Raw genomic sequence first — 21,764 nt, forward strand, 5'->3', positions numbered from 1 at the left:
TGCTTTGTGGGTAATTTTTTGTATAAATGAGGGAGTCGTTTGGTGTTATGACCTCCTGTTGTTTTGTGTTAAGCGGTGTTTACACTTGCACACATTTTGTCTCCACATTGTCCTGCAATTTGCCGTGGCAATACGTGTCCTATCCACTCCTGATCAAAATCTTAAAACCAGTTGAAAAATGTGCCAGGGTGCTGAAAAAAATGCACAGAATAAACCCTTTTCTTGCCTGTTTGGAAGCGGGAGATGACAGACATGCATGCACATGGCATTATATTGAGGCCGGCAAAATTATAATATAACGTGTGTGTGTGTGTGTGCGTATGTACACTCCTGATCAAAATCTTAAGACCAGTTGAAAAATTGCTAGAATTTGCATTTTGCACATTTGGGTCTTAATGAGGTTTTAAATAGAGCTACAATATGCAAAAGCAAGAAGGGGGAGTGAGACAAAAAGCATTTTGAAAAAGTAATTTATTGAAAACAACAATTAAACTAGCTCACTGCCACTCCCTCCTCGTATATAGTCACTTCTCATACACATGTTGTGGTTGTGCTGACCAGTGAGGCCATAGATGGACCAAATTAATATGAAGCTACAAGTTAGTGGTTGGGTCCGCAACATATCAGAAAAGAGGCAAAAATGCCCATCACGGTTTTCCAAAGTCAAAGCTGATATTTGTGAATATCTTGTTTTGTTTAAAACACAAAGATAATGGGACTGCTTTCATGGATGACTAAGGAAATTAATAAATATTCACATTTGAGAGGCTTAAATCAGAGAATATTTACATATTATATCATATTATATCAAAAAACAACTAATGGATTGCCAAAATAGTTGTCGCTTAATTGGGTAATCAATTAACCATCGATTAATCGATCAATTGTTCCAGCTGTCGCGACAGTGGACCTCCCGACACCACTCCCCGCTGCCAAGATCCCCTGGCAGACCCGAGCGAAAGCCGCAAGATCAATTGCCTTCAACCTGAAAGCTGCATCACATGCACCTCTCCTCGCGTTCTCCATGATGAGGGTGTGTGCACAAAGCGTAAACTGACTACTCCCAAGGACACGAGATGTTGCAAGACCAGAATACGACCACAAATTTGCCTCATCACATCAAGCATGAGAAAAAAGTAGCGGCTGATAAACCAGAAATTACGGTATGTGAACCCTTTGGAGAATTTCTGCATAAATTGGTCATAAAGTGTAGTCTGATCTTCGTTTAAATCACAAGAATAAACAAATACAGTCTGCTTAAACTAATACCACACATACAATCGTAAGTTTTCCTATTCTTTTTAAATAACATGTAAACATTCACAGGACAGCAAGGAGTTGAATTGTTTGGGAGGAACACACAACGCCATGTGTGGAGGAAAAACGGCACAGCACACCAACATCAAAACCTTATCCCAACTGTGATCCGTGGTGGAAGGAGCATCATGGTATGGGCGTGCTTTGCTGCCTTAGGGCCTGGACAACATCTATCATCAATGGAAAAGTGAATTCACAAGTTTATCAAGATATTTTGCACAAGAACTTGAGGCCATCTCTCCAACACTTGAAGTTTAAAAGCGGATGGGTGTTGCAGCAGGACAATGATCCAAAACACAAAAGCAAATCAACAACAGAATGGCTTCAGTAGAAGAAAATACGTGTTCTGGAGTGGCCCAGTCTAAGTCCTGACCTCAACCCAATTGAGCATGACTTCAAGAGAGCTATTCACACCAGACATTCCAGGGATCTTGCTGACCTGCAATAGTTTTGTAAAGAGAAATGGTCCTAAATTTGTCCTGGTGGTTGTGCACGTCTGATCTGCAACTACAGGAAACGTTTGGTTGGGGTTACTCACTGCCAAAGGAGGCTGATCCAGTTATTAAATCCAAGTCTCCCTGTCTTGTGAATGTCTACTTCTTATTTTCAATAAAAATATGAAAACATAGAAGTATTTGTGTGGCATGAGTGTAACCCGCCTGTTTCTGGTATCCATCACCTTAGTTTAAGCAGACTCTGTTTGTTTATTCTTGTGATTAAATGAAGATCAGACTATGTTCTGTGACCAAGTTATGCAGAAATTTAAGAAATTCACATACTTTTTCCTCTTACTGTATACAGGTATACACTCCTGATCAAAATTTTAAGACTTGTTGAAAAATTGCAAAAATGAACATTTTGCACTGTTGGATCTTAAGGATGTTCTAAATGCATTTTTTCCAGAGCTGTATGTATGTACTGTATATGTATTTAATGTTTTTATCTTTTTAACTAAAAAAAATATATATTTTATAAGTATCAAAGTGGGCCCCCGCATCCTTTGTTTTTTTGTTTTTTTTTAGTATGTGGCCCTCAATGGAAAACTTTGGACACCCCTGCTCGAAGCTATTGCCTTGTAAGCAAAATGTCGCAAATCAAGTGCTATGACACCGAAACACATGTTCATTTTGTTATTTTCGCCACGAAAAATAACATTGAATATTGACATAGATCGAATATTGAAATCATTTTAAAGAAATACTTTTTCCTTTCTTTTTTTTTACACTTTGTCACTGAAATCAAATCAGAGAAGAAGGAAGAAATGAAGTCTCGCTGAGAATGCTCCCACCCGGAAATGCTCAAGGACTCTATTGGGTTCTGTGTTGTTGTGTTGCAGTTTTGGATGAATTTCCGTCATTTGTTACAGTATATATTGTTTATATTATGCCCGCTCTTTATGTGGAAGGCTTTTACTCGAACACTCGAGGAGACGGAGTAAGCCTGTTCACATTTCTAGGACTGAATGTGTTTTACCTGAGGGTGCTTCTACCGTCATCTGTCTTTCCTCGGCTGAGACTGTGGAAGCTCTGACGCAGGTTCATTTAAACCCAATTGTCAAAAACCCAGAAGACATTTGACCGTGGAAAAGTGTGCCACGGTGCCAGTAAGTAAATTCATTCTTTCTAGTAATATTGGAACACATACGTAAACAAGTATGCAGGAGTACGGCGGGAGACAAATAACACCAAGCATTTTGTGAGGTCTGATTTTTTTTTTGAGGAGGCATTTTTGTGATGCAAATGTATAAATCTTTTGAACGCATATTGTTTTGAGAAGCCAAAGTCTTAACTTAATTGTCCCCAGCAACTAAGTGGAAATCTGACCAGAACTGGACTTAGGAGACCAAGTGGTTGGTAAGTCGTTGTTATCGGACTGCAATGCTGATGGGGATGTCATACAACTTCATGTCAAAAAATGCGAACTATTCCTTTAACTTAAGAGACCCCAGCACTAGCCGGAACTGCTTTGCTCCACAATGAAAACCGACCAGAACTCGCCCCACGGGACAAAGTGGGGGGAAAAGTCACCGTTGATGCACTACACTGCTGATTGGGATGCCATACAACTTAATTAAAAAAAAATCTGAGCTATCCCTTTAAGAAGTACTGTATGTCAATCAGAATCCAACAAAGCCTCGTTATTAATATTAACTCTGGAAATGTACAATGCACAATCTTTGAAAATCCAAAAATGAAGCATTCAAGTGAAATACTGTAGTGTTTCCTACTTTATGTGCTAATCTTTTATGTGTGTGTGTGTGTGTGTGTGCAGCTGTAGTAACACAGGTGTGACGAGAGCCTGGAGGCAGATTCTTTAGCACCACAGCTGGATGCCCAACACTTCATCTTACTAACCCTCTTGCTCTGCAGGCGCTTCTCGCCTCTCAGCCTTCCTCATCTCAATTTCCCCGACACTTGGCCTCCTCCGTCTTCATCACCACTCATGACAGATTGCAAGCGGGACCAACCTGACGATCAGATTCCTCTTTTAGTGAACCCTGGTGCGCACAGAGAATAGGCACAAAGTGTGTGTATGCAAAAGTATGAAACGAAAGGCACGGATGGCTTGAATGTGAAGCAGGACAATCAGAAAGATTGGATTCTCAACAAGAGAGTTGAAGAAGAAGAAGGGGGAGAAAGATGTTGAAGGGCATGGACTGCTGCAATACAGACAAGATAAACAAAGCTAATGCACAGCTAGAGTATTCCTAGATGGAAAGAAACACAAGTGCAACCATCACTTGGAACATCCTCCTGTCCACACACACACACACACACACACGCCTGCCCACAGCCACCAGAGACCTGATTAAGAGAGCACAGCTATCGATCTGTGGGCTGGCAGATAGGATGGATGAGCAAGCAGGAGCACCAGAGGACGACGTCCATGCCCCGTAATCCCCCCACGCTGCCCCACCCCACCACCCACGCTGCAGCTGGAAGTGGGCCAGGGCCACGGGCAGAAAGGCATTGCCTTTCACGCTTAGCAGCAGAGGGTCCAACCCTAACTGAAGAGTGTGAAGCCACTGTGCAGTAATAGGTACACTATAGGTGTGTGGGTGGAATCAGGGTGGAGGGGGGGATGTTTATTCCTTAGAGTCAAGCTTGATGGAGTACTTGTGCCCTTGAACTACCTCCACCTCTCTCTCTCACACACACGTACACGCACACACATCTTACCCGTGTTTGCTAGAGCATGGTGGAAGAGGTTGTCTGCAGATGGCTGCTTATTGGACCCCAGGGTCCGAGAGGATGGCTTATAGGGGACACTGGTGAGCTTGTTTATGTGTGTGAGACACAGAGTTTGGGCACAAGCGGCTGGTGTCACACAGAAATAGCTTTCATCTGGTCATTTTGGTGTCCCTTTGTCAATGCTTTGCTTTTTATAGCTGTATGGCTGTGTTGATGATTTTATGATGGAAGCATTAGGCCTTAACAGGAACCAGCTGCTTCACAAATGCACCAAAAATTGAAACAGTATTACATTGACAAATGACATTTACTTGCAGCCTCGACATTAAATGATACAGCGTTCAACTGTTTCTTCACTTGGTATCACTAAAAACCCACGGTGACACAATGCACAATATGATCACACACGCTCCAGCCTACAACACATGACCAGCTTTTATTCTCATTTATCACAATTCATACAAAATGTTTAGCATTACAATTGCAAACAAAATTATTCAACCCTTATTGGGAATATATTTCACTGTATATTTTTTTTATTTTCAAAGTGTATAAACTTGCAGTAGTTTGCAATAAACCAACAGAACAAAAATAGCTCAAAATGTCTAATATCACAAACACCATTTTTACTCATGTTTGGAAATGTAATTTACAAATAACGCACCTAGTGCAGTCGTGGTTTAGCATTTACAAATTTGCGGACTCCATTTCTTTCCTCTGAAACTGAGCTTTTTCCACGGAAAGCACATCTCATTCACTATAAGTCGGTAATCGTTGATAAATACCTGATAATACAGGTGAAATGTACAACATACATGTACCACTGTTACAAAGGCAGCAATATTTACATGTTTATGTTTTTATGCTTCACTAGTAAAGTTTTTTCGCCAGGCGTGGAGATTTTACACTGGGGGTCCTTGAATGCACCGTAGTTGACCATAGAACGACCAGGTCGACTCTGATTCCATCTGTTCATCAATCACCTTACATTATCATTCATTTGTGGTGAGTACTCATACGTTTTGTACATTACACGCGTTTAAAAAGTGTTTAAAGGCATATCTAGAGCTTAAACCTGGATTGTGTCATGAGTGAACGATGGCAATTGAAGAGCGTAAGTAGAATAATTACAAAAGTCACTTTCATTGCAAATGTTGAACGTTAACATCAAGCTAACAGGAGTGTTTGGAGGGGTGGGGAGCAAGCATTTCATGGGTGTATCAATTACTATTTTTTGCTGGTTTTGCCTGGTGGTCCGGTAACACAAACCCTCCGAAAAGCAGGGATATACTGATATACTGTCATCCAAAACAGTCCTGTAGTAGCACACTCCATTGAAATAGAATCAGAATCAGCAGCTTCATTGGCCAAGTATGCTTACACAAACAAGGAATTTGACTTTGGTTAAATGAGCGCCCACTCCACATATACACAACACTTAAGAAATAAATAAATAATTAAAAAGTACCATTAAGATGTGCAGAAGGGATAATAATCCAGGGTCAGGCAAAATGATCTGACACATTTGTAGGTTAAATCAAAGGCAAATAACGTAAAGAAACAAAAAAAGTGTTTTTTATTTTCGAAAAGTACTTATACACAAAGTCCCCTACTAACGAACATCCGACGTGCGAACACTCGTAGATACGAACACAAGCCGACTGGTCTATTTTTTTCATGATTTTTTCAAAAATTGCCATATTTTCTCATTAAAATTTTTTCGAAATACAAAGGCGCTATTTTTGTATTGCGCGCCATTCCGCCGCTACGAATGGTGGGTAGCAGCATCCCTCTCGCGCGATCGTTCTCAGTTCGTCTGCACTTGTCGCTGATAACATCTCGAAGCACGGCGTTTGTACCCCATTCGATACTTTACAGAGACGTTTGTTATCCGTTATCATGACTGATAAATCGAGTGCAAGTGCTAGTAGTAGTGGCAGGAAACGTCAAGCACTTTCTATGGAAACGAAGGTGGCCATCATCAGGAAGCTGGACGGTGGCGAGAAAATGGCTAATGTAGCGCGTGCTTATGGAGTGAATCGCTCAACAATAGGAACAATTTACGAAGGCAAGGTTCAAATTATGGAACATGTGAAGACTTCTGTACCAATGGCATCCACTATCATTACAAAGAGGAGTCTAACGACGACGAAGATTTGTCCTTTCTTCAATAATTCCTCCTCCTGCTCCACCACTACCACCAACGATGTATGCTCAACCACTGCTCTTCAAAGGTAACGTATTATTATATCATTTTTATTATTGTTTTTTTCCATTAATTATCCTCGTTTAATATTACTACTGCATCCAAACTCATTTACATACATACGCATATACTGTATATGTATACACGTACATGTAGTACCTATATCATTGGTAATATTACCTTTTCCCCGACTTAAGAACGCTTCGACTTAAGAACGATCGTCTGGAACCAATTGTGTTTGTTAGTTGGGGACTTAGTGTAATGCCATTTTGTTCATATAATGCCATTTTGCTTTGTTTCTTTATAATGCCATTGTTTTTCGTTTCTTTTTCAGTTGCTGCCATGAATTGGACTGGTGAGCATTGCGCTTTCATTGTGGAAACGTTTATCAAAACAAACAAATCTGTAACTGCAACACAACGAGCTTTCCGTTTGCACTTCAACCTTGGTAGACATGATCCCGTACCAGCTCGAAACACCATCTTGTTATGGGTTACCAACTTCAGAGCTACTGGATCTGCATTGAGTGTGTGGACAATAATGGATCCCATTTGACTGATTTAATTTTTAAAACATAATGAAACAGAATGGCATTATATGTACTTTTCGAAAATAAAAACACTTTCTTGTTTCTTTACTTTATTTGCCTTTTATTTAACCTACAAATGTGTCAGATCATTTTGTCTTACCCTGTATAATGACAGTGCCGGTCAAGTAAGTGGGTGTGTGATTAATAGACATTAGTGGGCATTTTCCACAAATAACATTAAAGGGTGCTAAAAATTGATAGTTTTATTTACTCTAAAGCAGTTGCTTAAAGTTGCATTTTAATTATGATTTGAAGTTGCACCAGCAGGACCAAGATCCGTATCTTTTCTGTTCGGTCATGGTCATTTCCATCATAACTTCTTATTTGTCTTCATCTTACGTATCAATTGTGTTGCATCTGTTGCCTGTGCCCCTCATTCCTCCTTTCCTCCTCTTCATATTTGATCTGTTCCACTCCTTCGTGACTTCTCGTGAAGCTTATATTCAGTAAAGCTACTGTATGATTTTAAGCTGTAGATTTTACATTTTTGGAGTTAAAAACTCGACAATCCCTGACATGTTGCAAAAGTAACACAACAACAGAAAAGCCTCTGCATTGACAGCAGCGTGCTGCCATCCTGCTGACTTGTTGTATACAGCAGACACACACAGTGAAGCAGTCAAAACATTCACACATGCACACTTCTGACATTCACAAAAGGCTAGGGATCACCATGCGAGGTGTTATGTATGCAGCTCGGGGGGAGTAGGGCGATGGGAGCATGACAAGTCTGCAGGGACACCCACAATCCACACAAAATACACACACACACGTGAATACAGAACCCCAGCAGGGCTGTGTGGGTGCATAGTAGATGCTGGTAGGTGGCCTCTTGTTTACAGCTCATGTTTATTCTAAAGCTGCATTCACATCACTGGCTCAGCCTCAGGCTCGCTTCCTCCTTGTGCTTTTAGCTTCCTCATTTCACTGTTGGTGACCTTTACCCTCTCACTCTATCAGCCTTTTACTAACTTTCACGCTCCGCCTTGTTGCTTTGCTAATTACATTGTCATTGTGATGATCCAACACAAGATGCTGTGTCAAAAAAGTGCCTTTACAGCACCAATGATGCTCTGCTGTGATGATTATTATTGTAGCTTGCAGTGTTGATAGATATGCTTGTACAGGTGTACGTACAACAGTCACCCCTCATTCATAGCGGTTAATTGGTTCCAGACCTGACCGTGACAAGTGAATGTATGTGAAGTAGGGGTCCTTATTTAGAAATGGAATATTTTGATAGTCAGAGCATTGACAATCTATTTATAATTTTCTCCTTATGTTTTTTAAACATTATTAGAGCCCTCTAGAATCTAGATCAGTGATTCTCAACTGGTGGGGTGCGACTCACATGTGGGTCACGGAGCTGTTTTCAGTGGATCACGGGGTCGTTGCTAAAAAAAAAAAATAGTGTAATGACCCGATGATTTCTGTGAATGCGCCTCGCATCTGCGCTATTTGCTACGCCACCACGAGCTACATATCTACTGGAGAAGAGACTGGCATAAAGCGAAAGCTCACATTGTGTTGCATGGGGGAATTCCGCCCACAATGAAGACTACCAGGTACAGTATGACGGTACTGCAAATGCTCTGATTCAACTCCTGAGATATTTATTGAAAACCTTTACACACACTTTTGTTGTTTTTTTACTTCTGGGACTTCTTGCAGTGGCTAATGTAACATTACTGACACTGAGTGACCAGTGTAGAATGCTACATATCAACGTTTCGATTTTCAATGTGTTTTCTGAATGTCTATTTGTATTTTGGTTCATTTAGTCAATTTTATGCTTGAAAATGGTTAATGTAAGCCAAAAAATACGTAAAATCTGCTTAAACATGCATATTTTTGATTAACAATAGGCCATAGTCAACCATGAATCAGCGATTATTTATTAATTAATGGACTGTCACAAGATACTCGATACACAACACGATACACGAGATTGGGTCTACGAGAACAATATGACACAAGATTTAACATTATTTTTAAGAAAAGTACACTGAAACATCTAAAACAGTCTATGACAATATATTTACTAATTTAATTTCCACTACGTTACCTTGCATTGCTCCTCATGAGGCTACACTCTTCTGCACTCTGTGTGCATGCTAGCGGCCCCAAGGGAGACTGCATGACTGACAAAAAGGCTCACTCTGTTCATGCCATTGTTCGATGGAACAAGGTGCTTAAACCAATGCACAGAGGAAACTCTCTTCCAGCCTGTTTGGAGGCGGGAGACAAGGAAAACAGACAAGATTCAAGGGATTCAAGATTCAAGAGAGTTTTATTGTCATGTGCATGGTAAAACAGCAGTAATACCATGCAATGAAAATCTTATTCTGTTCATTCTCCCAAGAAAAGAAAGAAAACACAAGAAAGAATAAGAACATAAGAAACATAAACATATATACCAATAAATTAAGCAACAACAACAGAAGAGACATTAATACAAATAAATAAATAAATAAATAAATAAATAATAAAGTTCTATGAGTGTGTGCGTGTGTTGCGTGCGGCGTGTGTGAGTGCTTTGTTGAGAAGCCTGATGGCCTGTGGGTAAAAGCTGTTTGCCAGCCTTGTGGTCCTGGACTTCAAACTCCTGTAGCGTCTGCCTGACGGTAGGAGTGTGAATAATGAGTGTTGTGGATGTGTGCTGTCCTTGATGAGGTTGTGTGTTCTGCGTAGGACTCTAGTTTTATAAATGTCTTGCAGTGAGGGGAGGGCTGCCCCAACAATGTTCTGTGAGGTCTTGATCACCCGCTGGAGTGCCTTCCTATCACGTGTTGTACAGTTACCGTACCAAACAGTGATGGAGGCGGTAAGGACACTTTCGATAGTGCACCTGTAGAAGCAACTCAGGATTGTGGTGGACATGCCAAATGTCCTCAGTCTTCTCAGGAAGTACAGTCTCCTTCGGGACTTCTTCATTAATTTGTTGGGTGTTGTGAGACAAGGTGAGGTCCTCGCTGATGTGTGTGCCAAGGAACTTGAAGGTTTTCACCCTCTCCACCTCAGTCTCATCAATAAACAGGGGTCTATGCGGCTCCTTTTCCCTTGTTCTTGGGTCGATGATCATCTCTTTGGTCTTATCTGTATTGAGAAGGAGATTGTTATCACGACACCAAGCTATGAGGTCCGCCACCTCTCTTCTGTATGCTGTTTCAACACCACCAGTGATCAGGCCGATGACTGGAGTGTCATCCGCAAATGTAATGATGCTGGTGTTGTTCTGGGAGGCCACGCAATCGTAGGTGAAGAGCGTGTAGAGGAGTGGACTCAGCACACACTCCTGTGGGGTCCCAGTGCTCACAATTTTTGAGCTGGATGTGCGATTGTGGACTCTGACTGACTGGGGTCTGCCTGTTAGAAAGTTAAACACCCAGTTACAGAGGGAGGGTGACAGGCCAAGTGTGAGGAGCTTGTTTGTGAGTTTGTGGGGGCTGACTGTGATAAAGGCAGAGCTATAGTCTATAAATAGCATTCTGACGTATGTGTCCTAGCCCTGTAGGTGAGAAAGGGCTGTGTGGATGGCAGTGTTGACTGCATCATCCGTGGACCGGTTTTGGCGATATGCAAACTGTAGAGGGTCCACAGTGGCCGGGATGCTCTTTTTGATGTGGGTCAGGACTATTCTTTCAAAGCACTTCATAACAATAGGAGTGAGTGCTATAGGGCGATAGTCATTCAAGCAGGTCACGTTGCTCTTCTTGGGTACGGGCACTATGGTGGTGGACTTAAAGCAGGTCGGTACAGATGCTTGTGCAAGCGACAGGTTAAATATGTCAGCAATCACATCAGCTAGCTCTGATGAGCAAACCCGAAGTGCACGTCCTGAGATGTTGTCTGGGCCTGCTGCTTTTCGTGGGTTTGTTTTGTTCAGAACCCTGCGCACATCAGCTGATGTCACCATGAGAGGTGAGTCCTGTGTGCTCCCCAAGTCCAGCCACCCTCTCTGCTCATCAGGAGTTTGGGTATCAAAGCGGGCGTAGAACTCATTCAGCTCGTCTGGAAGTGTGGTTTGGCTGGACGTGGCTACGCTACTCCGCTGTCGATAGTCTGTGATGTGCTGGAGCCCCGCCCACATGCGCCGGGGGTATGAGGTGGAATAGTAGCCCTCCAGCTTCCGTCTGTACTGTCTTTTGGCCTCTCGTATGGACCTCCTCAGGTCATATCTGGCCTTTTTGTAGTCATCAGCGGTGCCCATGACAATGCAGTCGAACAAGCACGTAGCTTAGCCCTTACATCACAGTTCATCCACTGTTTTTGGTTAGGGTATTTTCTGTAATACTTGGTGGTGGTAACAGTCTCTATGCATGTGCTAATGTAGCCAGTAACAGCAGAAGCATATTCATCCAAATCAACAGTACAATCTTCCCTCCCCGCTGCAGTTTTAAACACATCCCAGTTTGTGCAGCCAAAGCAGTCCTGAAGTACTTGATCAGTTTCTTCATTCCACACTTTAACTGCTGTACTTACAGGGGGAGCTTGCTTGAGAAGTTGTCTGTATGTTGGATAAAGGAATATAGAGATGTGGTCGGCCTTTCCAAAATGGGGTCTTGGAACAGCCTTCAAAGCACCTTTCATGTTGCTGTAGACTTGGTCCAGGATGTTATTTTTCCTTGTGGGAAAGCTCACATGCTGGTAATATTTGGGGAGGACAGTCCTGAGGTTGCAGTGGTTGAAATCGCCAGATATTATGAATACAGCGTCTGGGTGTTTGGTCTCGTGTTTATCAATGATGCCATGCAGGAGGCCTAGTGCGTTAGCGGTGTTAGCTCGTGGTGGAATGTAAACAGCAGTTAAATACACAGCGCTACACTCACGAGGCAAAGACACGCATGCACATGGCAATATATGGAGGCAAAATGATTGACTTAATTTTCATTTACTGTATTTTGTCCCAGGCCTCGTGCCCAGTTTTAATCCCGCGAGATCTTGTGAAACCCCTACTGTAACGGAATGAAGTCGCAAAATTTGAAGCAATGTGGCGAGAGATGACTGTATTGTACTGCTTAGTCTATCTTGGGGGTGTCAACCTATATTCCAGTGTGTCATTCAAAACAGAGTAATATTGATCGATTTTTCAAATGATACATTCTCTATGTACTTAATGTTGGAGCCAGTCAGTGTACATTCATTTTATCTTGTGTCCTTGTGAAGAGTAGAAGTCACTATTAATGCATCACTTCTTCCCAGTTGAACACAGCCCTAAAACCAGAGAATCAATAGTGAATTCTCTCAGTCGCGAGCGCTCATAAGTCGGCCCATTCCACAATGGAGAGAGACAAGGTCACGAGAGAATAAATAGCAGGCAGACTAGCTAATGATCGATCATTCTGGACAAGCGGCTGCACCCAAGAGCGGGCCGGCTGACAAGATCATTAATAAGAGCTGCTGGGAGAGTGATCGATAGGCTCGATGGATGATCAGAGGCACAAATACTATAAAACACCTGGATGTCCAGCCTTGTCTTTTTTGAAGGCTTGGTGGTGTGGAGGGTGGTGGTAGCCCAAAGAAAGTCTGATCCTCTTAGTCAAAATGAAGTCGGTTGTGCAGTGGCTTTATGTTTTTCTGCACCCGTCTGCACACTGTGTGACTCGGTGTAATTGAAGGTAGATGAGGGGGAGTCAGTCATCGGGGGTCATGCACCTCCAGTATAATGGAGGTATTTATTATTGACGCTCTCCACTCACAACATCACTGGGAGTCCATTTCAACAATGAAGCTCCATCGCCTCCTCTTTCTTATGTCTTGCCTTATCTATGTAGCATGTGTCTCGCACACACACACACACACACACACACACACACACACAAATACATCTTACTCAGCATCTCATCTAGATTCCTAATCTTTTCACTTAGAGGGAGAATGAGTAGAGAAGGACTGTACTCTCCCTGCATGGCTGCGTGTATCAATATCTGCCCATTGATCTGAGCCTTGCCTCTCCTCCTCCATTCGTCCACATATAGATTGCTTTTCCCAGCAGGTATCTGTGCCTACAATCTGCCTGATGGATGGCATTTGTGTGTGCGTGTGTGTGCGTGTGTGTGTGAGGGAGGCTGTATTGAACTTCGTTGTTACACGTGCCGCTGCACTGAGTTAGAACGCTGAGCAAAAAAAAAAAAAAAAGGGGCGACAAAATGGTGATTAAATTCTTGGGAAACGATGTGATAATACAGGTAAAATATACTGTACATGCACCACATGCGCGCAATTTATACATGTTTATGTTTATTTGCTTCACCGATAATGTTTTTCCATCAAGCTTTGAGATTTCGCACTTTACTTAGCAGTCCTTGAACTCACCGTAGTTGCTCTAATAAGCATGTGAGGCATATTCTATCTAATATAATCATATTTTGCTCATCTAATCTAATAATTACAACAGTCACATTGTAAATGTTCCTCCGAAATCAACGGAGAACGTCAACCTCAAGCTAGCAGGAGGGCTTTGATCAGCGAGCCGCGTTTCAAAAATAGACATTTTTAGGGGCGTATCAATGACTCGTGGATTTTCGCCAACGTAACCCCCGCAAAAAGCGGAGATCTTCTGCACATGCATATGAAATGAGTTAAAGTTATCGTGGAATAGAATGCTCTACCTCATGTGACCACGGTGCTTTAGAATGGTACTAACATTGCATTTCCTCAAAATACTGTACAACAACAAACACTAAAAATTGCAAATAATATTCATTGATATTTCTTACACAACTTTCGGACACTTTCTTGTGCCATTTCCAGCCCAAAAATACCCATTCGATGAATAAAAGAAGTCACTTTGACTGTGTGAATAATTTTGGGGTTAACATGAAATTTTTTGTGCAAACAACATCAAAACATCGGCATCTAACACCAAATATGCATTATGTTAAAAAATGCCTATTGTCCTCTAAAATAAATGCAAAATGTGTAGTATTAATGAACAAAAGCCTAACCAACTGAATAAAGCACATGCAAACAATAAAAGGTGTATAGGCTGCTGTGTGTATGTGGGGTGAAGTAGGTTTTCTGTGTGGATGCATTTAGGCTGTATGTGTCTATGCTGTTGCCATCAGTGGCTGACCATAAATCAGAGGGCCTTCAGGCCGGGGGATTGCCCAGCTCGTGGCTCCCTGTGTAATTACAAAGCTGACATTTAAACAGCAGCAGCCATATTTCACTCTCAATACTTGCTGGACGCAGAGTGGTCTACGGGTGGAGTAAAAGTTTTCAACTAAGAAAAAAAAAGGTGGATAGGAAGAAAAAAAATCAATAGGAAATAGAATGCGTTCTAATGCCTTGTTAATGGACCCGCATATTAATTATTCAAGTGCGGCCATTTTGACTACTCATTAAAGTGGCAGCAGAGGAGAAATGTGCAATAATACCTTGCATGTGCTCACACTTTTGTCCTTTTCAATACGTCTTCACTTGCACAATGTAAGACGTACATTTATTCTTCTATGTTGAAATCTAATAATTAAAATTTCCCTCATTTGTCTTCAACAAAAAAATGTCAGTAATCCCCAAGCTTCTGTAAAATCTTTTCTTCCACTTCAAAAATAAACTACTTCAGCCTAAAATCTATCCATCCATTTATTTTCTATGCCGCTTATCCTCACAAGGTTCGTGGGTATGCTGGAGCCTATCCCAGCTGACTTGGGGCGAGAGGCGGGGTACACCCTGGACTGGTCGCCAGCCAATCGCAGGGCACATATAGACAAACAACCATTCACACTCACATTCATACCTATGGACAATTTAGAGTTGCCAATTAAGCTAACATGCATGTTTTTGGGAATGTGGGAGGAAACGGGAGAAAACCCACAGAACATGCAAACTCCACATTGGAGATTCGAACCCAGGTCTTCCCGATCTCCTGACTCTGTGGCCAACATGCTAACCACTAGGCCCCCGTGCGGCCGCCTGACATCTAAAATAACATATTTAATATAGTATATATGTGGGGATTTGAACACTATAAGGGCCGGTATGTTTGTATAACACCACAGTGGCCCAGCCCGCAGAAGCTACACGGAATCTCCCCACTGTAGACCCACCACCTGCAGGGGAAGGTATACAGGTCTGGTGCAGTGCATATTGGGTGGTGGCCTGAGCGACCTGGTCTTCGTCGTCTAAATCAAGTTCTTTGGCCTTGAACCATCATTTCTCTGGTGGGGAAGGAGCCCGACCTTGTGAGAGAGGTTGAGACATTGAGACTCAACTCGACCCACAGTTTGGGTTCTGGAACCAAACTCCTCAAATGGAGCTGGACCTTGTTCTGCTCTGGAGTTACCGCAGGAGAGAGGTGGAAAGCTGGTGTGGGTTTATTATTAGCCCCTCGGCCCGTGCCTCTGTGTTGGAGTCAATGATAGGGTCACTTCCCTACGCCCTTGTGTCGTTTATACTGTTTGTGCGCCCCAAACAGCAGTTCAGAGTACCCAGCGTTCTTGGAGTCTATCAGACGGGTGCTGGAGAGCACCCCTGCTGGTGACTCTGTAGTTCTACTGGGATACTTCAACGGCCATGTGGGCAATGACAGTGTGACCTGGAGGGGCGCGACTGGGAGTAATGGCCTCCCCAATCTGAACCCGTAATGTTATTGGACTTCTGTGTGAACCACAGTTTGTCCATAACAAAGACTATCTTTGAACATAAGGATGTCCACAAGTGCACCTTTGTAGTCGTATCATAAGACTTGCGTCCACATGTTCTGGACAAGTGGGTGAAGAGAAGGGCTGAGTTGTCAACTGATCACCACCTGGTTATGAGTTGGGGGGAGGATGCCAGACAGTCTTGGCAGACCCAAACGTTTAGTGAGGGTGTTTTGGGAACATCTGGCAGAGGCTCCCGTTCGTCGAGTCTTCAACTCTCACCTCTGACAGACTTTTGTCTGCATCCCGGGGGAGGACCGGGATAACGAGTTCGAATGGGCCGTATTCCGTGCCTCCATTGCTGAGGCAAACGATCGGAGCTGTGGCCGCAAGGTTGTCAGTGACAGTCGTGGCGACAAACCCCAAACCCAATGGTGGACAACTGAGGTTAGCGCCACCGTCAACCTGAAGCATATACGTATGTATGTGTGTGTAAATGTATATGTGTACACTCCTGATCAAAATCTTAAGACCAGTTGAAAAATTGCACATTTGGATCTTAATGAGCTTTTAAGTAGAGCTACAATATGCAAAAACAAGAAGGGGGAGTGAGACAAAAAACATTTGGAACTTGTAATTTAAACAAAAACCAACAAAAAACTGAAATTGGTTGTTTATCAACTGATCAAAAGTTTAAGACCACAGGCTGTAAAAGCCAAAATCTGCTCAAAATTGTCATTTTCTGTCAGGCATTGACACTGTCATGCCCTCCTGATGGCTAAAGCTAAGAAGCTTTCTCTCTTTGAACGTGGTCGGATTGTCGAGCTGCATAAGCAAGGCCTCTTGCAGCGTACCATTGCTGCTGAGGTTGGGCGCAGTAAGAAAATCATTCTACATTTTTTTTAAGATCCTGAGCATTATGGAACAAAAAAGTCAAGTGGTAGACCCAAAAAAATCACACCTGCGCTGAGCCGGAGGATCCGATTGGCTGTCCTTCAAAACACAGGGCAGTCTTTGACCCAAATTAAGGCCCTTACTGGTGCCGACTGCAGCGCAATAACCATCAGACGGCATCTGCGGGAAAAGGGTTTAAAAAACAAATTCAAAGACCTCGTCTCCTTCAACCCCACAAAACTGCCCGTTTAGACTTTGCCAGGGAGCATCAAACATGGGACAGTGAAAGGTGGATGAAAGTTTTATTCTCTGATGAGAAAAAATGTAACCTTGACGGTTCAGATGGCTTCCAGCGTTACTGGCATGACAAGGAGATCCCACCTGAGATGTTTTCTACCCGGCACAGTGGAGGGGGTCCATCATGATCTGGGGTGCTTTTTCATTGAGTGGAACACCGGAGCTTCAGGTGGTGCGGGGTCGTCAAACGGCGGATGCTTATGTGCAGATGTTGCAGCGGGCATCCCCCATGACTGAGAGCCCTCGTCTGTGTTGTAACAGCTGGGTTTTTCAACAGGACAACGCTGCAGTTCACAATGCTCGCTTGACCAAGGACTTCTTCAGGGAGAATAACATCACTCTTTTGGATGGTTGGATGGCAAGGGAAGTTTATGAAAATGGCCATCAGTTCCAGACAGGTGATGTCCTTCGTGAAGCCATCTTCACCACTTGGAGCAATGTTCCCACTAGCCTCCTGGAAACACTCATCAAGCATGCCCAAACCAATTTTTGAAGTGATTAACAAGAACGGTGGAGCTACTCATTACTGAGTCCTACTGAGAACATTTTTGTTCTGGTTTGGAGAGTGTTTTTTTTTTTATTTTTTGAACGATGGTCTTAAACTTCTGATCAGCTGATAAACCGCCTATTTCAGTTTAATTGTTGTTTTCAAGGCCGCACGGTGGTCTAGTGGTTAGCACGTTGGCCAATACAGGAACAGCCTGGAGATCGGGAAGACCTGGGTTTGATTCTCCCCTGGGCATTTCTGTGTGGAGTTTGCATGTTCTCCCCGTGTGCACGTGGGTTTTCTCCGGGCACTCCGGCTTCCTCCCACATTCCCAAAAAAACATGCAGGTGAGGTTAATTGGTGACTCTAAATTGTCCATAGGTATGAATGTGAGTGTGAATGGTTGTTTGTCTATATGTGCCCTGCGATTGGCTGGCGACCAGTCCAGGGTGTACCCCGCCTGTCGCCCGAAGTCAGCTGGGATAGGTTCCAGCATACCCCCGCGACCCTAATGAGGATGAAGCGGTATAGAAAATGAATGGATGGATGGATGTTGTTTTCAATAAATTACTTTTTCAAAGTGCTTTTTGTCTCACTCCCCCTTCTTGCTTTTGCATATTGTAACTCTATTTAAAACCTCATTAAGACCCAAATGTGCAAAATGCAAATTCTAGCAATTTTTCAACTGGTCTTAAGATTTTGATCAGGAGTGTACATACACAGACACACACACACACACACATTATATTATAATTTTGCCGGCCTCAATATAATGCCGTGTGCATGCATGTCTGTCGTCTCCCGCTTCCAAACAAACAAATAAAGGGTTTATTCTGTGCATTTTTTTCAGCACCTTGGCACATTTGTTGCATAGAACAACGGCAGGAACGGAGTGAGCCCTTTTGTCAGTCATACAGTCTCTTTCTCTCGGTGGGTGGAGGCGGTGCTGGTAGCATATACACAGAGCGCATGCAGAGTGTAACGTAGTAGAAATTATATTAGCCGATTGCAATATATTGTCATATGTTTTTTGATTGTACTTCATCTCGTCTCATCTCGTTCTCGTAGACCCGATCTCGGGTATTGTCTCATCTCGTGAACTGAGGGTCTCATGACACCCCTGGTATACAATATACAGTACATATTGAAAACTACAAAGCCTTATCCTCCAGCTGTCAATCTGTTTCTGCTGACTGTTCAGATGATCGGCTGCGTGAGGGCATTCCAAATGTAACGACAGCCGCCATCACCACCAAGGACTCCAACATGTTACCATTCCACCATTCAAGTTCCTCCCTTTGTCTGCCACCACACAGAGTGAAGAGCATCTCCTCCTCAGCACCATGCCAGTGGCAGGGAACATCTGTCTGGAGGTCCCCCTGCCACACAGCGTTAGAGTCAGGGTTGGTCACTCACTCGAGTGGTCTGTCTGGGAGGGGGCCTGTGGGCAAAACTTGGGCCGGACTGACTGCGTCCAAGCGGAAACTTGTCCTCAGGTCCATCCTGCTTGTCTGCCCGGTGCCATTTGTAGCCGTGTGCGTGTTTTTGTGCGACATTTTGCAAACACGGGCTGTTGTTTTGTGGGTCAAAGGGCACCGAGGTAGCAAAAAAACACCTCAAGGCTGCTTCTCGCTGTCCTCTCACTCACTGCATGTCTTTTGCTTTGCTTTGCGGAATGTCCGCTTGCTGTGTGCACAACGCCACGCGCGTATATTCTGCATCCCTGTGCACATGCCAGTGTTTGGCCAGCTTTAAGCTTCTTACTTTTCCACTGTTTAAATTGTCTCAGTTGAGTTAAGTTGCTATTTACCCAAGCAAAGTGGAATGCTATCAGAGGCAGCAGGCAATAGTCTGCCAGTCACATAGCAGATAGCTCCTTCATGCAGGCCCAGATAAGGCGTGAGTACTGTTTAATCAAACAGTGGAGGGGAATAAATGGAGACAGTCAGGTGCATTTTCAAATTGTATGTGCTTTTTCTTTAATCTTCAATTTTATATACAGCGACCTGCCTCTCCATCGCTCTATTTTAATACCTGAAAGTGTCTCTATGCCTCCATATCCATCCATCTCTCTGTCTGGCCTTTTCAGGAGCAGCAGTATTTATCATCCGTATAGCAGGATGTTTGTTGGCCATGCTGTGCTCTGATAGATGGGTGAGTCACTGATGTGCAGCCACCTCCAGAGACACAAAGCAGACAGCTCTTTAGTAGCTCAACAAGACACATGGCTTTTCTTTTATTGTTTTCAAACTGCAGGGAAATGTGTGTGTGTGTGTGTGTGTGTGTGTGTGTGGGTGGGTGGGGAGTGGGAGGGTTGAGAGGTGGAGGAAGGAAAGAGAGGAAGAAAAACAACAACAGATGCTTCTTGGCTGTCCAGCAAAATGCAGCAACTGTGCACAAGATGAGCTATTATCCATCTACAGTGTATCACTATGTTGTTGACAAATCAATGGCTCTGACAGTGATGACTGTGTGTGTTACAGTAAAGCACTCAGACTGTCTCCCTGCCTGCCCGCTGTGGAGACCTCAGCACGGGAGCACTCCAGGCAAGAGTACTCATAGCCATGAGGGGTTTGTGAGGGTGTGTGACAGAAAAGAAGTGTCGACATATCCGGCTCATGCTTATTCTCTCTGCTTATTTACAGGTATCAAAATTTAACGATGAGAGTGCGGTAGCCATAATCTGATCCACACGTTTTTATGAATGTATGACTCACGCGTACTAAGGGTAAGTGCATCACTCTGACTCCACAACACAAAAAGCCTGCCCTCTCTAGAGAGAGGGAGATAATTTTTTTATAGTATTCAGTTAGCTAAGTAATGTGTTGTAATTTCAGCAAAACAGACATATTTTGGACTTTACTTGAAAAAAACATTTTTAATGCATCTTTGGAAATACAGTCGTCCCTTGTTTATTGCGGTTAATTGGTTCCATTCCCTCAGTCACCTTTACACTTGTATCACTCGATATAGGAGAGGTATAATAACATAAAATAAGCCATCTTAGACACGAATAACGTAAGATAAACTCACACCTTAGCATTGACAGCATCGTTCCTAGTTGTTATTGTCTCATCAATGTAACGTTACTGACACCTAGTGGCCAGTGTAGAATACTACTCTCCTGCTCTGTTTGTGGCTAAGGAGAGACTCACGATGCATTTCAATCGCTTCATTAACAAGCACATACAGAAAACACATACAGTGAACATTCACACAGGGGCTGTTGTCGGCCACTCTCTACACTGCTAACCTGCTGCTAGCACTCAGCTAACAGTCAACTCAAGCAAGCGGACGTCACACAGGTCACTTCCCAGGCTCCGGTTCTTAAAGGCGCACACAGCAAGTCACATATACAGTATTGCACTTCATATCACGTCTTTTGAATGCCTCATATTTTTATTCATTTATCTATTTTTATGGTTGAAAATTTTGAATACATACAATTTGCTTAAATATGCATTTTTTAATAATGGACTAAAAATATATTATATTGTATATATTATACATTTTTAAATGTATTTATGATGAGTGCTATTGCACATTAAAAAATGTATAATTCATCCATGTGATCAGTATCTGTGTCAGTATTGCCCGATTTCAGTCTTGGATGATCGGTATCGGAATCGGCAGCATAAAACTCTCATTGGAGAATCCCTAGTTTGTTTGTTTTTTATCCGATTTGATTAATCGAAAAACTAATCGACCAATTAATCAGTTATTAAAGTAATCATTAGTTGCAGCCTTAATTATGTTATATTAAAGTAATAATAAACTAGGGATGTCCGATATTGTCATTTTTGCTGATGTCCGATATGCCGATATTGTCCAACTCTCCATTTTTGATTCTGTTAACCAATACCAATATGTGTAGCACACCTATTTTGGCGCCTATATTACATTATATTGCAAGTAAACAGGACCAAATTTCTCATAAATAATAAAAAGTTTGACTGCGATCGGTCCGCGGGCATGATTATCTGTTTTTATATTTCCCATTCACTTTAATTTGTCACGGGTCCGTAGAGGGCCATCACGTAAGGGGCCACCATGAGGCCATTTGGTGATGGTTGCTATAGACTTCGGAATGAATGAATTGTGCACGGGAAAACAGTGTTTCCCTCTACGTCGGCAAATTATGCTCACAAAACAATGTTATAATGGCCAAATCATGCAGTCTATGGGCCAAATACTATGA

General features: G+C 42.8%; 2 protein-coding genes across 5 annotated transcripts in view; both read left to right on the plus strand.

Annotated features, from left to right (window-relative positions):
• acsf3 (acyl-CoA synthetase family member 3) overlaps positions 1-19,834 on the plus strand; it is a 62,049-nt gene extending 42,215 nt beyond the window's left edge. For 2 of the 4 annotated variants that reach the window (XM_054770834.1, XM_054770833.1), the window contains exon 11: positions 894-4,632. The gene's annotated coding sequence lies outside the window, so the exon portion shown is untranslated. Of the gene's footprint in view, positions 1-893; positions 4,633-18,882 lie in introns of those variants that run through there. The other 2 variants (XR_008569804.1, XM_054770835.1) reach the window with 2 other exon arrangements.
• A 76-nt stretch (positions 19,835-19,910) lies between these two features.
• The window catches only part of cdh15 (cadherin 15, type 1, M-cadherin (myotubule)), a 38,935-nt gene continuing 37,081 nt past the window's right edge, over positions 19,911-21,764 (plus strand). Inside the window, exons 1-2 of the mRNA XM_054770832.1 lie at positions 19,911-20,112; positions 20,212-20,294. Coding sequence (XP_054626807.1) covers positions 20,271-20,294 — 24 coding nt within the window. The 5' untranslated portion in view covers positions 19,911-20,112; positions 20,212-20,270. The remainder of the gene's footprint in view (positions 20,113-20,211; positions 20,295-21,764) is intronic.

The sequence above is a fragment of the Dunckerocampus dactyliophorus genome, chromosome 3 (genome assembly GCF_027744805.1).
Source record: "Dunckerocampus dactyliophorus isolate RoL2022-P2 chromosome 3, RoL_Ddac_1.1, whole genome shotgun sequence".
NCBI classification, from domain to species: domain Eukaryota; kingdom Metazoa; phylum Chordata; class Actinopteri; order Syngnathiformes; family Syngnathidae; genus Dunckerocampus; species Dunckerocampus dactyliophorus.